At 30.4% G+C, this 21,905-nt stretch overlaps 2 protein-coding genes across 2 annotated transcripts; one reads left to right on the plus strand and one right to left on the minus strand.

The window, feature by feature from the left end:
• Positions 1-11,444: 11,444 nt before the first annotated feature.
• Positions 11,445-14,856, minus strand: LOC120085350 (uncharacterized). The gene is made up of 2 exons (XM_039041291.2): positions 14,467-14,856; positions 11,445-12,030 (listed from the first exon to the last, which is right to left on the minus strand). The coding sequence occupies exons 1-2, from the start codon at positions 14,797-14,799 to the stop codon at positions 11,464-11,466; spliced, it is 900 nt and encodes a 299-aa protein (XP_038897219.1). The 5' UTR covers positions 14,800-14,856; the 3' UTR covers positions 11,445-11,463.
• Positions 14,857-20,258: 5,402 nt separating this feature from the next.
• On the plus strand, positions 20,259-21,862 carry LOC120086327 (large ribosomal subunit protein eL42). The gene is made up of 4 exons (XM_039042916.2): positions 20,259-20,405; positions 21,142-21,321; positions 21,418-21,492; positions 21,631-21,862. Exons 1-4 carry the CDS (start codon positions 20,403-20,405, stop codon positions 21,688-21,690), a joined length of 318 nt encoding a protein of 105 aa, XP_038898844.1. The 5' UTR covers positions 20,259-20,402; the 3' UTR covers positions 21,691-21,862.
• Positions 21,863-21,905: the final 43 nt, after the last annotated feature.

Consider the following 21,905-nt stretch of genomic DNA (forward strand, 5'->3'; position numbering starts at 1 on the left):
GACAAATTATATATCTAATAAAATAAGATGTATATTATTGACGTTTAAACTGCACTAATTCAATCTAATAAACTAAGATCCAAAGTTATCTAATGAAACTTAAACATGTATGTAAGGACGTACAGGTGGATCATGTTTAAGTGATAACCTAAATGGTCTGTAGTATATGGATAAGGCTGGGTACCTTATCTTATTGACACTATGAATACAACTCGCTTTGTAGATGTTACAATTGTTGTAAAGTGCTACAAATGAGCTGATCATGATCATTTATGTAGAGACATGCGAGTAAGGGTATTCTATATAAAGAGTTTGTATAAGACCGAACCATGAAATGAATAGACTCTCTATATAACACCGTTGATAGAAGAAACTATGACTTGACCTTAATCCTGAGTGAATTGTGAATTCCCGTTAATGAAGACGATCCTTTGATTTGTATAGGTGAGAGTGGCCAAATTAGCCGACTCAACAAGCCTATCATTTTAGGGATTTGTCCAAGTGGGGAATTGGGAACACAACTATTTAAGATGAAATTCACTCTTTCCCGAACTTAGGAAAAATAGATAAATTGCTCCCTTAATAGCTGATTTCGGGTCTTGAACATTAAGGCATCAACTTCTCATTGGTTCGAGAGGTATTGGTTTATAGTTGGACTATAAACTGTTTGTTCATTAGAGGATCATTGGTACTTATGGAGTTAGATGTAACTACTGAAGGATCTCATACCGAGAGTTCCATGAGTGTGTTCAGATCGCTCTGATTTCATAGTGACTGAAATGCAAATGATATACATTCAACACAAACAGTTATGCACATAAATCTAATTATCGGCATGCTCAGAACAAAATAAATAACAGGGAAAGTATTCCATACCAGTTGAAGACTCTCTTCGAACTTCTGAACCCCAACGCAACGGAACCCTCCAATAGATCTACCAACACCCGGCGGGAACGTTGACTACAACACCACGATCAACACTAACACGAACGTTGCAGTGGGGATGACACCACCACTAATGAACCCCGGGTATTCTCGAAGTGAAAACCCAAAGGGTGGGCTTTGGTGAGTTTGGTAGAGGATGGAGGACAACGAGTCATGTAGACGATAAGCAAGTGGGAGATAATACAGTGCTATCGTATAGCATAAGTGTTTATCGTATAGAGGAGCTACACGATCGTGTAGGAAAGGCTGAACGATCATTTAGGAATGTATACAATTGTTTAGAGAAATCGTGAGGTGGACGATCGTTTAGACGGAGAAGCTACTATCGTATAGGCTCTCGGACGATCATTTTCATGAATTCTTTTGGGCGGTCGAAAATGATGAATCCACGATGCAAAATGAAAACCTCTTTTCATTTTTAATCTGTCCGTTACCAAAACCAACGCTGCCCACTACCCACGTCCGAACATGGAAAAATTGGTTAATTAGCGTATAATTAATCAATCAATTAATTAATTAATATAATCATATTATATTTATATCCTATAGTTTAATATCACATATCTACTATAGTATTTTCTCCTCTACTTGATATAAATCATATTAATATCTAATTTCCTCCAAAATAATGTATCTCATACATTTAGCCAATTATATCATATATAATCAAACTTCCTCTTGTCAATTTGAATATTTCAAATTAACCCAAACATTGATTCTTAACTTTATCCAAGCTACCCAGTGGACCTAATGGATCTGTGGCTCGAAGCTCCAATCGTACGTGAATAGCTGACTAAACTCTTTAGCCATGAGATCCACCATCCGTTAACTGTCAGTGATTCCACTAAAGACCAACAGTTGAACTCTTCTTACCACAGATATATTTATATGTCCATCGGATATAACCAATCATGAGTACGATGATACTTCACAGATGCTCGTAAGTACAACTGAGCCAATTTACCATTTTGCCCCTGTAGTTACATCTCACTCCTTAAATACCACTGATTCCTCTAATGAACAATACAACATAGTCCAACTATGTGTGAATACCTCTCGGACCAAGAGAAGGTGTGTGGCGCCACATCGTTCAAGCCCCGGAATCAGCCCTTAAGAGAGCCATCTATCTACTTACCCCTGCCTCGGGGAAGGAGTGAATTCCATCTTGTGTAGCTGAGTTCCCAGCTTTCAAATCAGACGAATCCCTAAAATGGTAGGTTTGAATCGACGATCTGGCCACTCGTACTCATACAAATCAAAGGACTACCCTCAATGGTAAGAGTTCCCAACTCACTCAGGATTGAGGTTATGTTACCTATGTCATCCTAGTGAAGTGAAGTCTCTGTCATGAACGGTGTTATATAACGAGACGTTAATACTTCGTGGTCAGGTCTTATACAAACTTTTTGTATAGGACGCCCTCGCTCGCATGTCCCCAACACGAATAATCAGGATAAGACCATCTATGATAAGTCACAGCATTTGTGACCATTCTACAAAGAGGGCCGCATCCGTAGCGTTACCAGGATAAGATTTTCCTCCTATATTCATATACTACAGACCATTTTGGTTATCACTCAAAACATGATCCACTTGTATGTCACCACATACATGCTTGAGTCACATACAGATAACCAGAGATTTTATGTTTATTGGTTTGTGGTAAAGCAAATTAAAACAATTAACCGAGCAAAATACAAGATGTGAAGTAAATATCATATATTAACAACACAAGTGTTCGTACATACTGTTTACAAACTACATGACACGAGAATTTAGGGCATCAACCCCAACAACTACAAGGGTAAAACGGTAATTTGACCCAGCTGTAGTTACGAGCGATTTGTGAAGGGTTAACTCATTGTTGATTGGTTATATCCGTGGACACAAAAATATATCTACAGTGCGAAGAGTGCAGCTATCAGTCTTTAGTGGACTGTCTAGTAGTTAATGAATATTGATTACTTTAATTAAAGAGTTTGATTAATTAATCTTATATTATTGGAGCTTCTAATCTGTAGGTCCATAAGGTCCCTTGTTAACACACTAAAGAAAAAGATGAATGGTTTGAATTGTTCAAATCAATCGATGGAATAACATATTAATGAGGTTAATATGAATGGTTAATTATAGATCTAATCTATAATTAAGAGAAAAATATTTGAATAGGATTCAAGTATTAAATGCTTATGAATTTGATTCATAAACAATTAATTAGTTAATTTTGAGAGGTGTTGACAAATAAATATATGATGTTTATTAATTAATTAAATATATTAAATTAGATTTAATATGATTATTTAATTAATGACCTAATTAATTTAATAATGGTTATTTAGTTAAATTAGCCCTAAGGGAAATTTTGGAAAGCTATGGAGAAAGTCTTCATATAAATTCATTTTTTTGCCTAAATTAGTGGCAATGATTTTCATTTGATGAAACCTTAGCCTCCAAATCATTTTCCTCTCAAAATTTCACTTCTCCATATTCTATATTCTTCTTCCTCAACCAAGGTGGGAGAGACCACTCTTCTCCCCTTGTTTCCTAGAGAATAACAAGGTCTCACTTACGGTAGTGTCTATTGTTTGTTGGAGAATCGTTCCGGAGAAGACAGCGAGAAAATTGTGAAGAGATTAGATTCAACGAAGGTATGTGATATTATTCTTCCCTTTTCTTCTCTCTTCTAAACATGTTGATCTGAATGTTTGTCCATTATCCATTTTTGTTATTGCTGTATTTTGTTTCTTTTAAACCAAAAATGAAAATGTAAGGTGTTCACACGCTTCTCTCGGGATTCAATCCCTTTAGGGATAAGGTTAAGTACCTTATCCTGATGACACTATGGATACGACCCACTTTGTATTTGATACAAACGCAATGATCCAATGCATTCGTGTGAGTGATATTCAAGTGGAGCTATTCTATGCAATGAGTTTGCATAAGACCGGACCGCGAAATAGCAACCACTAGATGTAACACCGTTGACTAGTTAGGTTTCTATTTCAATAGGATGACCTAGGCAACTTAGTCTTAATCTTAAGTGTATTATGAATTCTTGCTCATGAGTGATTGTTCTTTGATTTGTATGGGTGAGAGTAGTCAGTTCGCCAACTCAATAAGCCTACCATTTTGCGGACAAGACCGAATGGGGAGCTGGGAACATAATAATACAAGATGGAATTCACTCCTTCTCGACTTAGGGTAAGTAAATAAGTGTTCCTTTAAGTAGTGTTTTCGGGACTTGAACAAAGGGTCATGCCCTCTCACTGGTCCGAGAGGGGTTTCTGTTTAATGGTTAGACCATAAACAGGCTATTCATTAAAGGAACCCTGGTACTTAAGGATACAGAGGTAACCTAAGGATAAAACGGTAATTTGACCTAATAAGTGTTACGAACACTCGTGAATGACTAACTTGTTGTTATTGGTAATATATCCGTGTACACATAAATATATTTACAGTGAGAAGAGTGCAGTTGTGGGTTCTTAGTGGAGCGTACCCACAGTTAACGAATATTGATTAATTTGGTTAATGAGTTTAGCCAATTAATCTTATATCGTCGGAGTTCTGATCTGTAGGTCCACCAGGTCCTCTTGTTAGCTCACTAAAGGCTATTAATGAGGAATGATTTGAATTGTTCAAATCAATTAAGAAAATTATATATTGATATGATTAATGTATAATTAATTATAAATGTGATCTATAATTCAAATTATGTAAAAGAGATATATTTGAATGAGATTCAAATATTAGATTTATAAGAATTGGATTCCTAAAGAGATGTATACATATAAATATGTAAATTAACTCTATATTAAATATGATTTAATATAGTTATTTAATTGATTAATTAATAGTTAATTAATTGATTAAGAAATGGTAGAGAGGCGGAAGAATATAAACATCTTATGTTTATATATATTAATTAATCAATTTTATATTAAATTAAATTTAATATATGGTTATTTAATTAATGTACTAATTAATAAAATATTATTTAAATAAAGAGTTATTTAATTAATTGGTATCAAAGGGTACAAAGGTAAATGCTTGGAGAAGGGGTAAACCATTCTCCATGTGTAATCATCTTATTAGCTCATTTAGGGAAAAAATTGTTTTTGGTGAAAAATATACCATAGCCTCCACAAATTATTTTCCTTTATACACTATCTCTACAATCTCTCTACATCTTTCTTTTTCAAGTGTTGGAGACCACTAATCCAACTCTTGGAATCCTAAAAAATAACAAAGTTATTCTCGTGGTAGTGTCGGTGATCGTTGAGGAGACGTTCGTTCAAAGAACAAGAGGAATTTCAAGGAGCTTAGGATTTTGCAATGAAGGGATCGAACCTCGCAGCAGAAACGTTTGTGTGAGAATGTCTTGCATTCTGCAATTCAATTTTTACATAAACAAATTCATTATACTAAAACAAAATATAAACATGTAAATTAGTATGCTTTGGGGAAAAAATTAGAACCATTCTTACCTTTGTAGATTCCCAAGTTTTACAAACAATCCTCACGAAGTTCCAACGAACGGCTCCTCCAACGATATTGATCACGAAGGATTTCTTAAACCACCTTGAATACTACCATGAGGGTAACCTCGTAATTCTCTAGGATTCCAATAGAGGGATAAGTGGTATCCAACTATTGGGAGAGGGAGAGGAGAAAAGGATTTTGGAGAGTAGAAATGACTCTCTTTGTGGTTTAGGGAAAATTTTGCACAATAACACTTGTATGTTGTGTATTGTCAATCTCTGTGTCTCCCAAAGAGGTCGTAGGGAGGCTTTTATATAGAGAAGAGTCAAGCTCTTTTCTACTTCCTTTTTCCACAATTAATTAATTAAATAACACGTATTTAATTAATTGGCTCAAATAATTAAATAACACTTATTTAATTAATTAGCATAATTAAATAACATTAATGTAATTTAATTTAATGTATATATATATATATATTTAATTATCATAAACATCGTAGGTATATGTGCAATACCTCTCTATTAGTTAATTCTTTATGAATCTAATTCACTTGAATTAATTAATTGAATTTTATTCAAATATTACTTTAGAATTTAATTTGAATTATAGATCATATTCATAATCAATTATATATTAATCACATTAATATATGGTTTCCTTAAATTGATTTGAACAATTCAAATTATCCCTCTTAAATATCATCTAGTGACCTAACAAGGAGACCTGGTAGACCTGTAGATCAGAAACTTCAATGGTATGAGATTAATTGGCTAAACTCATTAGCCAAGTTAATCAATATTCGTTAACTGTGGTACATTTGACTAAAAACTCACAACTGTACTCTTCTCACTACAGATATATTTCTATGTCAACAGATATAGTCTAATAACAGCAAGTTAGTTCTTCACAAGTGTTTATAACTCCAACTAGATCAAATTACCATTTTACCCTTGGGTTACCTTTGATTCCTTAAGTATCTCTGATCAAATTACCGTTTTACCCTCGATAGCTCAATAGGATTAAATGAGAATCAATTTTTGGATTAATTTGAATTGTTCAAATTTATTAAGGAAATTAATTATATGTGATATAATTGATTAATTTTAATTATATATAGTATAATTACTATAATATATTTGATACATTATATTAATTTGTGAGAATAAATAAATATTTGAATATGATTCAAATATTAATTATATGAATTAGATTCATATAATTAAATTTTATGTAAATGTGATTTATATTAAAAGGCATTGGTAAGAGAAAATTGAATATTAAATTTTATCATATTATATTTATATTGAATTATATGTTATATCAAATATAACATATAACCTATAGTTTTAATATCAAATATAACAATATAAACTATAGTTTCTTTTCTCTATTTTATGACATTTAATATAAATCATATTTATATTAAATTTAACAACTATGAATCATATTCATAGATAATATATTTTAATCTCATTCAAATATATTATATATGAATATGACATTCAAATATTTATTTCCTCCCATTAAACTATAATGTATCAAATACATTATGATAATTATATCATATATAATTGAAACAATTTAATTATATCCCTTTTATTAATTTGAATAATTCAAATTAACCCAAAAACCGATTATCAACTAAATCCTTTTGAGCTACCAAGGGAACCTTATGGACCTACAACTTGAAGCTCCAACAGTACATGAATAATTAATTAAACTCTTTAATTACATTATTCACCGTCTGTTAACCGTCGGACACTCCACTAAAGATCGACAACTGCACTCTTCGTACTACAGATATATTTATGTGTCCATTGGATATAACCAATCACCAGTACGATGACCATTCACGAATTTCTTGTAAGTACAGCTGGGCCAAAATACCATTTTGCCCCTATAGTTACATTTAACTCCTTAAATACCACTGATCCCTCTAATGAACAATAGATCATACTCCTACTATGACTCAACTCCTTTCGGGCCAGGAGAGGATGTGGTGCCACATTGTTCAAGACCCAAAATAAGTCCTTAAGGGAGCAATTTATCTACTTACCCTTGCTTCGGGGAAGAAGTGAATTCCATCTTGTGTAGTTGTGTTCCTAGCTCCCCAATCATACGAATTCCCAAAGTGGTAGGCTTGTCGAGTCAGCGACCTGGCAACTCTCACTTATACAAATCAAAGGACCGCCTTCATAAGCAGGAGTTCACAACTCACTCAGGATTCAGGTCATGTTACCTATGGTCATCCTGGTGAATGTAAGTTTCTATTATAAAAGATGTTATATAATGAAACTAAATATTTCGTGGTTCGGTCTTATACAAACTCCTTTGTATATAATATCCCCGCTCGCATGTCTAATATATGAATGATCAGGATCAGATTATTTGTAGCACTTTACAACAATTGTAACACCTACAAAGCAGACCATACTTGTAATGTCACCAGGATAAGGTACCCGGCCTTATCCATCTACTACAGACCACTTAGGTTATCACTTAAACATGATCCACTTGTATGTCTCCACATATATGTTTAAGTTACAATGATAACCTTGGATGTTAATTTATTGGTTTATGGTTAATACAACTAAAATATCACATATTTTATAGAAAAAGTGAATAAAATATCATATATTATTAATCACATAAGAGTTTGTTCATACAATGTTTACAAACTATAGGACCCTACGAGATTTAGGGCAGCAACCCCAACACTAATGATACTTGATTAATTAATTAAACTCTTTAATTAAATTAATCAACATTTATTAACTGCCGACCATTAAAGATCGACAACTGCATTCTTCTCATTATAGATATATTTCTATGTCCATTGGATATAACCAATCAACAACACGTTAACCCTTTACAGATTGCTCGCAAGTACAATTGGGCCAAAATTACCATTTTACCTCTGTAGTTCCATTTAACTCCTTAAGTATCACAATCTATCTAATGAATAATTAGTCATAGTCCCATTACAACTAGACCTCTCTCTGGCCAGTGAGAGAGTGGGAGTCTATATTGTTCAAGACTCGGAATTAGTCCTTAAGGGAGCAGTTCATCTACTTACCTTAACAAAGAAAATAAGTAAATTCAATCTTATGTAGTTGAGTTTCCCGCTCTCCACTCAGACGAATCCCCAAAATGGTAGGCTTATTGAGTCGATGAATCTAAGCACTCTCACCCACATAAATCAAAGGGTCGTCTTCATACGCAAGAATTTGTAACTCACACAGGATTAAGGTCAAATCACCTATGGTCATCCTAATGAAATGTAAGTCTCTTCTAGCAAGATGTTATAAAGAGAGACTAATCATTTCGAGGTCCGGTCTTATACAAACTCTTTGTATAGGATACCCCGCTCACATGTCTCCACACGAGTGATCATGATCATATCATTTATAACACTTTACAACAATTGTAACAATAACAAAGTAGGTCGTATTCATAATGTCATTAAGATAAGATACCCAACCTTATCCATCTACAATAGACCGTTCAGGTTATTACTTAAACATGATCCACCTATATGTCTCCACATACATGTTTAAATTACACAAAATAACCTAAGATCTTAGTTTATTGGATTGAGTCAGTTTACGTAAAATAACAATTTGTTTACAGATGTTTACAAACTAAGAGAATATAAAAGATTTAGGACACCAATCCTGACACGTTGTGCACAATGTGAAATAACAAACAGACCAGTTGTATCAAATGACTATTTTTCCTCATACGATTCAATCATGAGACGATGTATCACACCTGATGGCACTTACTATTATTACATAGTAAGAGTTTTATTGTCTTACTTTCCCAAATGTATGATATGAATATTATTTAATATTAATTTTTTCATCATACAAAATAATTTTGTTCAAGATGTTTAATAGTATTTAGTACAACATAATTTACTAGATTTGGGTTCAATGTATGACCAAACCTTGGTAAATGTAGAAAGTATTATTCAACAGACAAGACGACTCAATGTTGCTGACATTGATCGAAGATGTATTCGTCCTAAATAACAACGACAACAAGGCAAAGCTAATCTAGAGGCACACGAAGACGACCACCATGTAGAAAATTTAGCGACTCGTAATTCAAACTTTTAGTTTCATATGAACTTCTATCTTGAAATTAAAAAAACTAATGAAATTACATTCTATCATGAGACGCTAAATCTAGTAAATGAGTATGATATAAAAGATTAAGAACAAAACAAGCAAGAAAGAAAATTGTTAGTTAAAAACTGGGAAAAAAAAATAAACTAAAATCGTCCACGAGTTTGGTCCTTTGATCAGTCAGCATGGCCGACATGGCAACCATCTAGTGTCCACGGTGTGCTGATTGGATAAAACCATAATTATGTAACGGGTACACGATTATTCCCCCACACAAAACTATCCTATTTTTGTAAATACTTTTTCCTTCCATCCTACTTTCGAAATTTCTTTCCTATGTACCCCATTGTTGTCATTACTTTTAAAAATCACATTATTCTTGAATTTAACCTAACAATAGTTTTGTGTCTCACTTGTACAACGTGTAAGGTACCTTATTTATAATCGAAAATATTCATATATAAAAATTTTGACCCCTAAACTTACCAAATTGTATAAATTTTAACTCTAAATTTTCTTTTTAATCAAATTACACCTCAAACTTACATAAATGTTGTAATCTTAACCTAAATCTTTGAAAAGTATTGCAATTCCAACCTTCTAATAAATCATCGATACAAATATTAATTAAAAAAATGTTCTCTCTTCTCTGTTCCATTGAAGGATCTTTGTCCTTTTTTTTATGATCTATGTGCATTTTCTTTTAATCTTAAAATAAAAGGAATATGCATTGTCATTGTCTCATGAGTGATAAATGCAATGCAAGCCCAACTTCCCTAACCAAAAAGCTCAAAAAAGTTGTAAACTTCTAGAAAACCTTTTATTTAAAAAATGTACCACTTGAATATTTTTCCACATTGACTTGCATTGGGTTACAAGATATAAGCTAGTCAACCTAGGTCATTCCAAACTTCCACCCAACCAAAAAGTGTGCAAAAAAAATAAAAAAAACCCCAAATTTTAGTTTTATCCCATGGACAATCTAGGTTTAAATCTTGCTTCAATTTCTAAATTTTTAAAATTATTCTACTTCCATTTATAAACTTTTAAAACATGCATTTTCATTCCTACCCTAATATCAAAATATTTACTCTTAATATTTTTTAAAAAAATTATCATTTTAATTCTTATATCTCTTATTTCTTTGTGAGTTTTTTTTTTTTTTTTTTTTAAAAAAACATAATTGTGAGTATATGTATCATCGTATATTGACACTCTTATTGCATCAAAACCATTATAATGGATGCACTAAACTAAGATTTCTTTTTCCCTTTTCTTTTAGTTTAACAACATATATGTAACGAGGGTAGGGATCTAAACACACACTTTGTAGATATAAATGTCTTAACCAATTAGATTATATGTTTCAAATTTGATAATAGGTTGAGATACTATTTTAATTCCCGTATTATCAAAATTTTTCCATTTTAATCTCTATACTTTCTAATGTCTAATTTTATTATATATACTTTCTAATGTCTAATTTTATTATATATACTTTCAATAAATCTGAAGTCTGTTTTTTTTTAATTTCTTATCAATAAAAAAATAGTCTCAATTAATATAAATTGTGAAAATATATTTACATTTGTCATAGGAAAAGTATTATTATTTAATCAATTTTGATAAAAATTAACTTTAAATAAACTAATATATTTGTTGATAATAAAAAAGTAAACTTAAATAATTGATAGTATATAAACTAATGGAATATAATTAAAAGTACTCCTTTGACAATAATTTTACATATACTTTAAGAAAAAAAAATACATTTTCTAGACAGTTGAATGGATTTTTTTTTTCAAACACAGTAATGACACACTTAGAGAAATCAAAAATCAATCTCAAACATAAATTAAAAAGGGAAAAAAAAAACAAAAATCCTTCAATAATGTCCATTTCTTTATAATTCCTTCAACAGATTCTCCCTGTGATTTCTACAAAGAAACCCTTTTAAAACCACTAATTTCTTCTTAAACCCTTCAGAATATGAATCAGATTCAACAAAATCAATTGTATCACATTCTTCAACAATTGTCCTTAAACTCGTAACAATAAAAATCCAAGTTGCCGTACACAAAATAGCACAAATTCTTCCCCAAAGTACCATCATCGCCAATGTCATCATCAAAACCGACACCGCCGCCGCTGATCGGTACCGTTGGCTCGTTTCACCGTTCTTTGACTTTAACCCGTCCCGCTTGCTCCCCGGCCATTCGTTGTTCCGGTTTCTTCGGGCCGGGTTCGGTGGAGGGAATGATAAAGAGTGTGATATGGTGGGTGTCTTCAGGTTGGTGGATTTCAAATTCTTTTTAGGTGAGGCGGGTTGAGTGAACCGGACCGATCGAAACGACTCGAGTTTTTTGGTTAATGAGAACCTTGATTGACTTTGATCGGCGGGTTTCTTTCGCGAGTTTGATTGTTCACAACTTTCTTTGATGATTTTTTCTGCAATGATGTCATTTTTTACCTAATTTTTTTTTAAAAAACAAAATTTAGAAATAACAGAATTAATACAGATTTTTTAAAAGGTTAAATTACAAGTTTATTTATTAAGACAAATCGTATTAGTAATCACAAGATTTATAGTTCGAATCCTCTTATCCCTAATAATATTAAAAAGAATTACAAGTTTATTCTATGAAAGTTCATGGTTGTGTCTATTAAACTTTAAAAAAGTTTCAAGCTAGTAGTTTACTAAACTTTTAATTTTGTGTCTAATAAGTTATTGAGTTGTATTTAACATTTATTAAAATTAATGAATCGGTTAGAACCAAATTTAAAAATTTAATGTGATAGTAAATCCTAAGCTCAATTTTATGTCTAGTAAATCTGTTAATTAAAAAAATGTAAAAATGTAATAACTTATTTGATATTTTCCACCTATCTCATAAAATTCAAAGAGACTAATTAAATATATTTTAAAGTTAAAAAAAATTGAAGGCATATGCATAAAGTTTGGGATTTCTAAATTTATAATTTAACTTATTTATAAATATGATAATTACTTTTTATAATTAGGATAAATTCAATTTCAATTGGATGAATATCTTACAAGTTATTTATTTTTGTTAACTCTATTACTTGATTAAATTCGATCACCACTCCATTCAAAGTTTGATGTGACATAATACATTGAATAATTTGATGTAGAATAGATTTTGTAGATAACTAGACACATTAATTAGTTGATATGTCATATTAATGTTCTTTTAAAGATATTAAAAGAATAGGCTAAATTTTAGAAAAATATAAAATTATACGTATTTTATCATTAATCTCTCGTATATCTAACTATATAAAATTAATATACATTATTTCACCCATATGCTAATATGGGTTATAGCTTGATTATTATAAGAATTACAATATTGTCCAAAACGATAAAGATTAAAAATTTGAATCACTCACCTCAAATTGTTAGACTAAAAAAAAGAAAAAGACTATTTCACCCCTCCATAAGTTTTTCTTCAGGTCTCATGCTTATTCAATAAATGCAATTAATAAATTTTGATATCTTTTAACGAGATAAGTCAAAGTTAATACAAAGTAAATGAACATAAGTAAATTACATTTTTTTGTTATTTCCTTCCAGCAATTGAATTCATTTTAATTCCACAATTTAGTTGGGATAGGAAATTTTCCGTTGCTATAGTATATAAATGGGTTGAAATTATATTTTAGTCCTTTGAATTCTATTCTATTTTTGTTTCTAAACTTTAAAAAACGTTAATTTTCGTGCTTAAATTTTTAAAAAAATGTTTATTTTAGTCTCTGCTATTAAAATGATGTTAACTCTTTAACATAAATGTGAGAGAACTTTTATTTTTGGATGACTATGCTCAGCAAGATAAAGGTGAAGTATAATGTTAACAACTAACATGTCAAAATATTGAAGGACCAAAATTTTGAACTAAAAATGTCTTTAAAATTCTCTTCACCTTATTCAAAATTGAAACTTCAGATTATTTAATGTAACTAACTTATTTGGTAGTGTGGTCATAAATAAATATAAATCACTTCACCATTTTGTTAAAGAGTCAACACGATCTTAATTTAACAATGATCAAAATAAGTCGTTTTTAAAAGTATAAGGACTAAAACAAACCATATTCAAAGTTTAGGGACCAAAATAAAACAATATTCAAAGTTCAAGGACTAAAATAAATACTTTTAAAAATTGGACCAAAATACAACATTGTTGGAAGTTTAGGTAGGGGTGTAAATAGATCGGTGTCGGTTTTGGGAGAAAATCGGCACCGAAAACCGACTAAAGAAAGAGTGAAATTCGCCCGACCATCGGTTGGTTTGGTCTTTGATTTCTTTCTTTTTTTAAGAGGACTCATGAATGAAAAAGAATGATGAATTGATAATGTGTTATTGTTAGGTTAATAAAATTAGCAACTTTTTTAATTTTAAATCAATCATCTTTTTTATGAAAAAATTTAAATAAATTATGTAATGGGTTTGAAAATTAGACAACATAAAAATAATAATAAATTAATATTAAAATAGTAGGCTTGAACTTGGGTCGTGGTAATGGACTTACTTTTATACTTAGTTTTTTTTTTAAAAAAAATTATTTATATATATATATATATATATATATATATATATATATATATGTCGGTCGGTAGTCGGTTTTCAGATTTTTTTTTTTTTAGGAAAACTGAAAACCAACCAACCGATCCCTAACCCCAACCGACCTTATTTTGGTCAATTTTGATTGATTTGATGTAGAATCAAAATAAGATTTAAACCTATATATATAACATTTGGCGAGCAATGAATTGTAATTTTTCTTTTGTTTAAAAAGAAAAAAAAAAAAGGAAAAATTAAAATTTCCATGTTTCCATATTAATTTTAAACAAGAATAAAAAGTTTCGAAGCAAAATTATTCACATACCTCTTGCTGCCCAATGATCAACTCATCGCCGGTTCGATTTGTCACCACCGACACCGCGACGGCGAAATCTTCATTCGACGACTTACTAGTGGCGGTCGGAGCAATAGAAATCGAGGAGAGCCGGTCGGAATCAGGAATGGACCGGTTAATCTGGACCGGAAGAGAAGAGTGAACCGGCGGAGGCGGCTTTGAGTGAAAGCTCATCCAAGAAAACGGACGTTTACGCTGACCGGCGGAGGATTTGAGGGGCTTAAAGCGGCGAAGCTTGCCGGAAAATCCAAAGCAGGAGAGGAAAAAGTGAGGTTTGGATTTGGAATTTGAGGATTTGGCCATGGAAGAGAGAGAATCGAAGGTAAAGGTTTATTTTGGCATGAGAGTGCCTTGAAGACGACGATTGAAATGTACGCTTTTTATAATATTCAATAAATAAATATATTATTATATCAAATATTAATTACGTGGCTTTAAGAGATATACGTATACAAAAGACATGGAGTTGGTGGGGTCTCTACATGCTGACATGTCAATCAATTCATTTTTGAGAAAATTATATGTTTTTTCACATAAATTAGAAATATATATATATATATTTGGGGAAATTTGATGCGTAATATGAGTGTTTTATTTTTTGTTTTTAGATTTATTAACGCCAAGTTTAGTAACTATTTGGTTTTTTTTTTAAAAAAAAAATTAAGTCTATATAATTTACATTTCTTATCATGATTTATATTTTTCTTAAGTATAATTGTTGAATTTTTAGTCAAATTCTAAAAAGAAAAACAAATTTTTGAAAGTTACTCTTTCTAATTCTCAAAATTTGGCTTAGTTTTTTAAACCATCTGGTCAAAAGGAATAACAAAAGAATAAATTTGGAGACGAAAGTTGTGTTCGTAGGTTTAATTTTAAAAAACGAAAACAAAAAACAAATTGATTATTAAATAGGGTATAAGACAAATGAATTCAATGTGTATCCATTTCATATAAGGTTTTTCTTTCCTAAAAAGAAAAAAAGAAAAAATTGATATGTGATTTGAATTGTGAAAATTCTAAAAAAAAAAACAATATTTTTAGATCTTTTAAAAACTGTGTACCTCAATTTTAAATTTAAAAGTTAGAATTATAGTTATAGCTTTTCAAAAATGGTTAATATATATTGTTTCTTATACTTCTTTTGAAATAAAATACCTAGATTTTGAAATAATAGCTATACAAAATTTATAAAACAAAATAATTAAAAAGTTAGAGGTTTAAATTTTTCTCAATCTCTTTGTTCTCTTTTTCTAGAGCACCTCACATTTTGTTAAACTAAAAATAAAGTAGAATTATTTTTATTATTTACAAATATATTATCAAAATATTTTGAATGATTTTTAAATTTAGATCAATTTTTTAAATCCACTACCAAACACGTATTTAAAAACACACACAAAAATATCTTACATATAATTACGTTTTTCCTTCAATCTCTTATTTTAAATTATGTTATGAGACCAGTACTATATAATAGTTAGATATTTGATATGAAAATTTTTAATATAGTAATCAAAACCAACTTATCTCAACGGGCACAAGTTGTCGCTAACAACTAAGAACTTTGTGTTTTGAATATTTTATGATGTAGTAGCAAAAACATACGATTTCACTAATAATTATAGTTGAGAGTTGAGTTATGAATTGATTTAGGACTTGTTTAGTAACTATTTTATTTTTAATATTAAATTTATGGACACTATTTCCACTTCCAAATTTCTTTATTTGTTATCTACTTCTCACCAATAGTTAATTTTGAGAACTGAAAAAAGTAGTTTTTGTTTTTGGAATTTGACTAAGAATTCAATTATCGTACTTAAGAATGATGTAAATTATTGTAAAATATGTCGATAAAATAGGTATAATTAAAAAAAAAAAAAATTATCAAACGGGATTTTAATTAATTATATTAATTAAATTGAAATAAGTAGACTAATTAAGAGGTATAGTAAATATGTAATTAAAATTGGACATAAATAAATTGAACATATACTGATTTTTTAATCAATTGTATCAATTTCATAGTTCTCAACTTTGACTATATGAATTTAAATATCTTTAACAATGATAAGTTTTTTAGTTCAACATGTGTGAGACCACCATGAACTAAAAAAATATTGTGTAAACAATTGATGACCAACTGGATATAGATTTGCAACATCTCACACCATTTAACAATTGGATTCTTAACAAACATCATAACATCTACTTCAAGAACACTTTGAATGTTCAAATCTCAATTTCAAGAATATTTAAATAAAGATATCATTGTCCAAATTTATTTAATAATATATAAATTTCACAAAGTGTCTTTATATTAACCAAAAAAAAAAAAAAAAAATCACACACTTATAATTTTAAAAATTATAAACATATTTTAAGTCGACAATATGAGGGGTGGGTAAATCCTAATTTCTTAGTTGATAGATGTTTTACTCAATTGATAGTTCTATATCTAGTTTAAACTTGATTATATTTTCTACTTTTTAGTAACATCATTACAAATTAAATCACCAAAGTAAGCTTGGGTTAATAGTATTGGCACGACCTTTGTTTCTAAATGTTGGAGGTTCAATCTCTCACCCCACAATTGTTGCACTAAAAAATTTACCACGCTCTTGTGGGATGACTTACCCCATAAGATCTGGGTAGAAACTTGATTAGATTTGCCATTTTAGTTCAAGAAATCACCTACGACAAAATATTTACATAGCGGTTTGATGTGGTCTAGTTGTGTTTAACCTCCGTTTGTGAGATCCTTAATCTTTTTATTGCAATTCAGTATCTACGAAAAAAAAAATCATATTAAAGATTGTCCGTATCCATTCAAAACATTTTTCATTTCACACGATTTCTATCATTTAAAAAAGTCTTATACACTCCTTATAAATTTTTATTTCTAAATATATATATATATATTAAGTCAAATTTAAAAATAGATGATAAAATTGAACATAGCTCAACGCTAATTCACATGTATTATTTCCTACCATCCATTTTGAAATCTGAGACCAATGTGGAAGATTTGAATGTTATTTTCTAGGAATGGAATGGGTCCAATCTATTGTTAGTTGTAGGATCCGATGAGTTTAAGGTCATTTATCTCATTAACGTGGTGGAATCTTCTATATCTGATATTCATTTCTTTTGTGGGTAATTCTGTTAATGTCTTTGATTTTTGTTATGTTCCTTGTGAGAAGAACAAAACGACCCGTGTCACAATATATATTTTTTTAATATGAAAAGATATTTTTCTAGATTTCATTCTTTCCGTCATCCCTGATGAGGGAGTTGGGTTGTAAATTGGTTTCCTTTTGTTTTAGTTTGTAGAAAAAAATCAAAGTGATAATTAAGATATTGTGTAGATAAATATAGTGAATATAATATATATATATATATATATATATATTTAGAATAGGTAATATAGTGATAGAGAAATAAAAGGGATATTAATTTTGTTGAGCGTTGAAGCGCGTGGAGACATTAACTTTATGAAGCTGTGAATCGGAGAACGTGAGCGGAAGCGATGGAGACTCCAAAAACAAAGTTGAAAGTTTTTGGGTCGTGAATCCCATGACTCCAAACGTGACCCATTCATCCTTTTGGCATTAAAACAAATTCAAATTTCATTTTTAAATCTCTCTTAAAAACAATAAAAGTCGTTTTAAACTTTTTTTTTGTGTAGAAATGGTCTTTGTCTTGCTCAACCCATCGATCAAATTTCAAAGTTATTCGACGGTTTCAATACTACAATAAATAAATTTACTCATCTTCCTCTATTTTTCTCGATTTTTTTTTTTTAAATAATTACATGATACTCTTTGCATTACTTTGGTGAGATTTTGAAAGATTAACAATTTTGTGGGTTATTGCATCAAGAGTTTTTTTAAGGATAATAATTAAGTATATAACAATATTTTTATAAAATTGCAAATATAGTAAAATCTATCAATTCTATCTCTATCAACAATATGGTCTATTCTTGATAGACTTCGAGAACTTCCACTACACACCTTGCATAATCGTCAAGTCAATATTCTGTGTGCAAACTACAAACTTGTGGAACTGCTAACATCGCATTATCTATCGTGGTAAAACGGACATACCATAAGAGTGAACTCTGCATTTTTTAGAGGAAGTCATCATCTCTCCTGATGAAAAAGACTATTCTATAGCGAACATGCTCTGCTTTTCATGTGCTTAAACTGCATGCATTCCTCACAACGTATTTACTTTTTAGCTCAAAGCTATGAAGCACATACACAGATACGGCTACACGATACGAATACGTCTAAGGATACGTCATTTTTTAAAAATATTTTTAATATATATTTCTAAAAAACGAGGATACTAATACGTTGAAAATACATTTTTTTCTTTAAAAAAATCTAGGATATAGATAAATTTAGCATACAAGTTAATAACAATGATACAAAATAGAATACAAATACTGAAGTACAATACAAAAAAAGCAACATTTAAGATGTTGAAGTATAATACTTAATAAAATGTAATAGAAAAGTGACTCATATTGCAAAAAAGAAGAAGAAGAAGAAGATTATAGAGAAAAATATGAAGATAAACGAATAACTTATTGTTGAAGATATCCAAATGAGTTTATATTTTGCTGGACTTTGTGGGGATTCAAATGTGAAGATGGAGATTAGATGATTCTAATCTAGGGTTTAGTCCGTTACTTGTTTTTTTTTCTTTCTTTTAGTTTTGGACTCGAGTAGTGAGCTTTTTAAATAGGTTGCCAAATTTTAGATTGAGAAAAATTAGATGAGATACTTAAAAGACGCATAAAAATAGATACGTCAAATCGTGTGTTAAATACGTATCTGGAAAGTATCTGGAAGTATAGATACGTCAAATCGCATGCCAGATACGTATCTGGGAAGTATCTGAAAGTATCGGTATCCGATACGTGTCTGATACTGATTTCTTGTCTTACATGAAATATCTGTGCTTCATAGACTCAAAGACTCTTTACTTGAAATTTCTATTGGAATCACTCATGAACTGAATTGGACCACCATCATTGCTAACTTGGACTCTTGTAACCCAAGATTGTATCGACAAATCTCGTGATAAGTTGATCTCATAACTTGTTATAAATTTTGTTATATTTGCAAATTTGTTTGCATTGTGCTATATCTGCAAATACTTTGTTTATGATTGCTATATTTACAACTGTCCTTACTTTCATTTAGGTAACTTTGGATTGGTTTTAAATATAATCTAATAAAAAGAGTTATAAATCACTGATCAAAGGTGGTTCACTTATAAAAGCTTAGAGATTAATTGATACAATACTAGATTATGGTTTTAATAGATACAATTCATAAAGTTTGAGGGATATAAACTTATTTTTTTCTCTTCTAAAAACAATTTTTTTTTGTTTTTTTTTGTTTTTGGTTCATCATTAAGCATATTCAAGAGTCATTTTAAGATTGTCAAAATCACTTTTGTCATTTTTAAAGTCAAAACATGTTTTTAATGGCTAAAAATAATTTATATTAAAGTTTACATATTCAAAAGTAATTTTTATATCATCAAAATTAATTTCGGAGGACTAAAAATATATTTTTCAATATTATTGAAAATGAATTTTAGTCATTTTAGAAATACTACCAAATATATCCTAAGACAATTGATTTAAAAATACTAACGGGATAAAGTTCTCAGAAAATCAGACCATACATATTCTGGCCCATAATTAGTTAACAATTGGGCCAATTAATTGGGCTTGGAATGGATCGTGGGCTAAAGTGATCAGAAATCGGGCCCATAATCGGCCTCCAATGTCCACAGTTATGGAGTATATAAAACGAGGGATTTTTTTTCTTCCCGTCTGTTCGCCGATTAGGGTTTCTTCAGAGAAGTAGCAAGGACCAGAATCCATCATGGTAGTCTTCCTTTCATTGTTCTTTGCTCTTTGTTTGGATCTTCTACCTGTTAATGATTCTATGCTGTGTTTGGTTTGAGAATTTAACTTTTAACTGGGAAAACTAAAGCGTGTTCTTCATTCTTTAATCTTATCCTATTTGATTCCGAGTGCTGGGAGGTGAAGTCTCGTAAAATTCTTTTTGACGTGGCTAAAATTGTCGGTTTTGTGGAGCCTAGCAGATAAGCTAATGTTTTGTTAATGCATATGTAATCTAGGATATTGGATTGACGAGTTCCGGGATTGTTTATTGGTATTTATTAAGGGCATTGTTCTTTTAGAAGTTTATGCTGTACTATGCAGTGTGGTTATTTGATGTTTTCCCCCCCTTTTAGTTTGTTGATTTTTCGTAAGTGTTAATGCAGTAGATCTGGTTTCAATATAGTCGAATTGGACAACAAATTAGTATGTTGATACTTGAGAGACTAGAAATGCCATTGTAAACTTACTTTGAAATTCACTCAAGATTATGTTCTGGTTTTTCTCAATTCAATCATTTTTTGTTCATAGTTGTCGATTATGTTTTCCTATACAAGCGTTTCATTGAATTTGGGGGCTATGTATATGTGTCTGTGTGTGTGTGTGTGTGTATATATATATATATCTGTATTGTGCACAGCTCTAATGTATGATCTTAAAATTCTAGTTTTTTTTTTTAAAAATTTTATTTGAATGATATTAAATCTTCTGCTAAATAGGTGAACGTTCCAAAGACGAAGAAGACTTACTGCAAGAGCAAGGAATGCAGAAAGCATACCTTGCACAAGGTTACCCAATATAAGAAGGGTAAGGACAGTCTTGCAGCTCAAGGAAAGCGTCGTTATGATCGTAAACAATCAGGATATGGAGGACAAACCAAGCCCGTCTTTCATAAGAAGGTGAACATCTCTCTTCCAAGATCTGTTCAACCCAAAATCAGAATTTGTTTATTCTCCTTGAATAAGTAATCGTGAGATGTTTAACTTTCCTTCCAGGCCAAAACTACAAAGAAGATTGTGCTAAGGTTGCAATGTCAGGGTTGCAAGCACGTCTCACAGCATCCCATTAAGGTTTGTGTTACAAGAAAATTTCCCTTTCGTTAGTGTTTATATGCTAATATCAACTATAAGGATGGAGAGAACTCTTATTTTAGTCATTCTTCGATTTCTTCATCGTTAATATCTACATTCTATCATTTGTTAATGCAGAGATGCAAGCATTTTGAGATTGGTGGAGACAAGAAGGGAAAGGGAACTTCTCTATTTTAGATGCATTAACATTGTCATTCACTATATATTGCTGTTTTAGGGAGTCAGAATTATGGGCTGTTTCTGCCCTTTGCTTTTTGTTTGGTGTTTTTGATATTTGGGAACGTTTTTACTTGTTGAATTTTGTTTATTGTATCAGTTTATAATGGAACCTAGCTTATCCTCTACCAAATTTCTGGTTTTGAAACCTCACATTTTCGTTTGATGTCTCATTT

This window comes from Benincasa hispida, chromosome 9, assembly GCF_027475165.1.
Source record: "Benincasa hispida cultivar pf3 chromosome 9, pf3_genome.v1.1, whole genome shotgun sequence".
Classification (NCBI taxonomy): domain Eukaryota; kingdom Viridiplantae; phylum Streptophyta; class Magnoliopsida; order Cucurbitales; family Cucurbitaceae; genus Benincasa; species Benincasa hispida.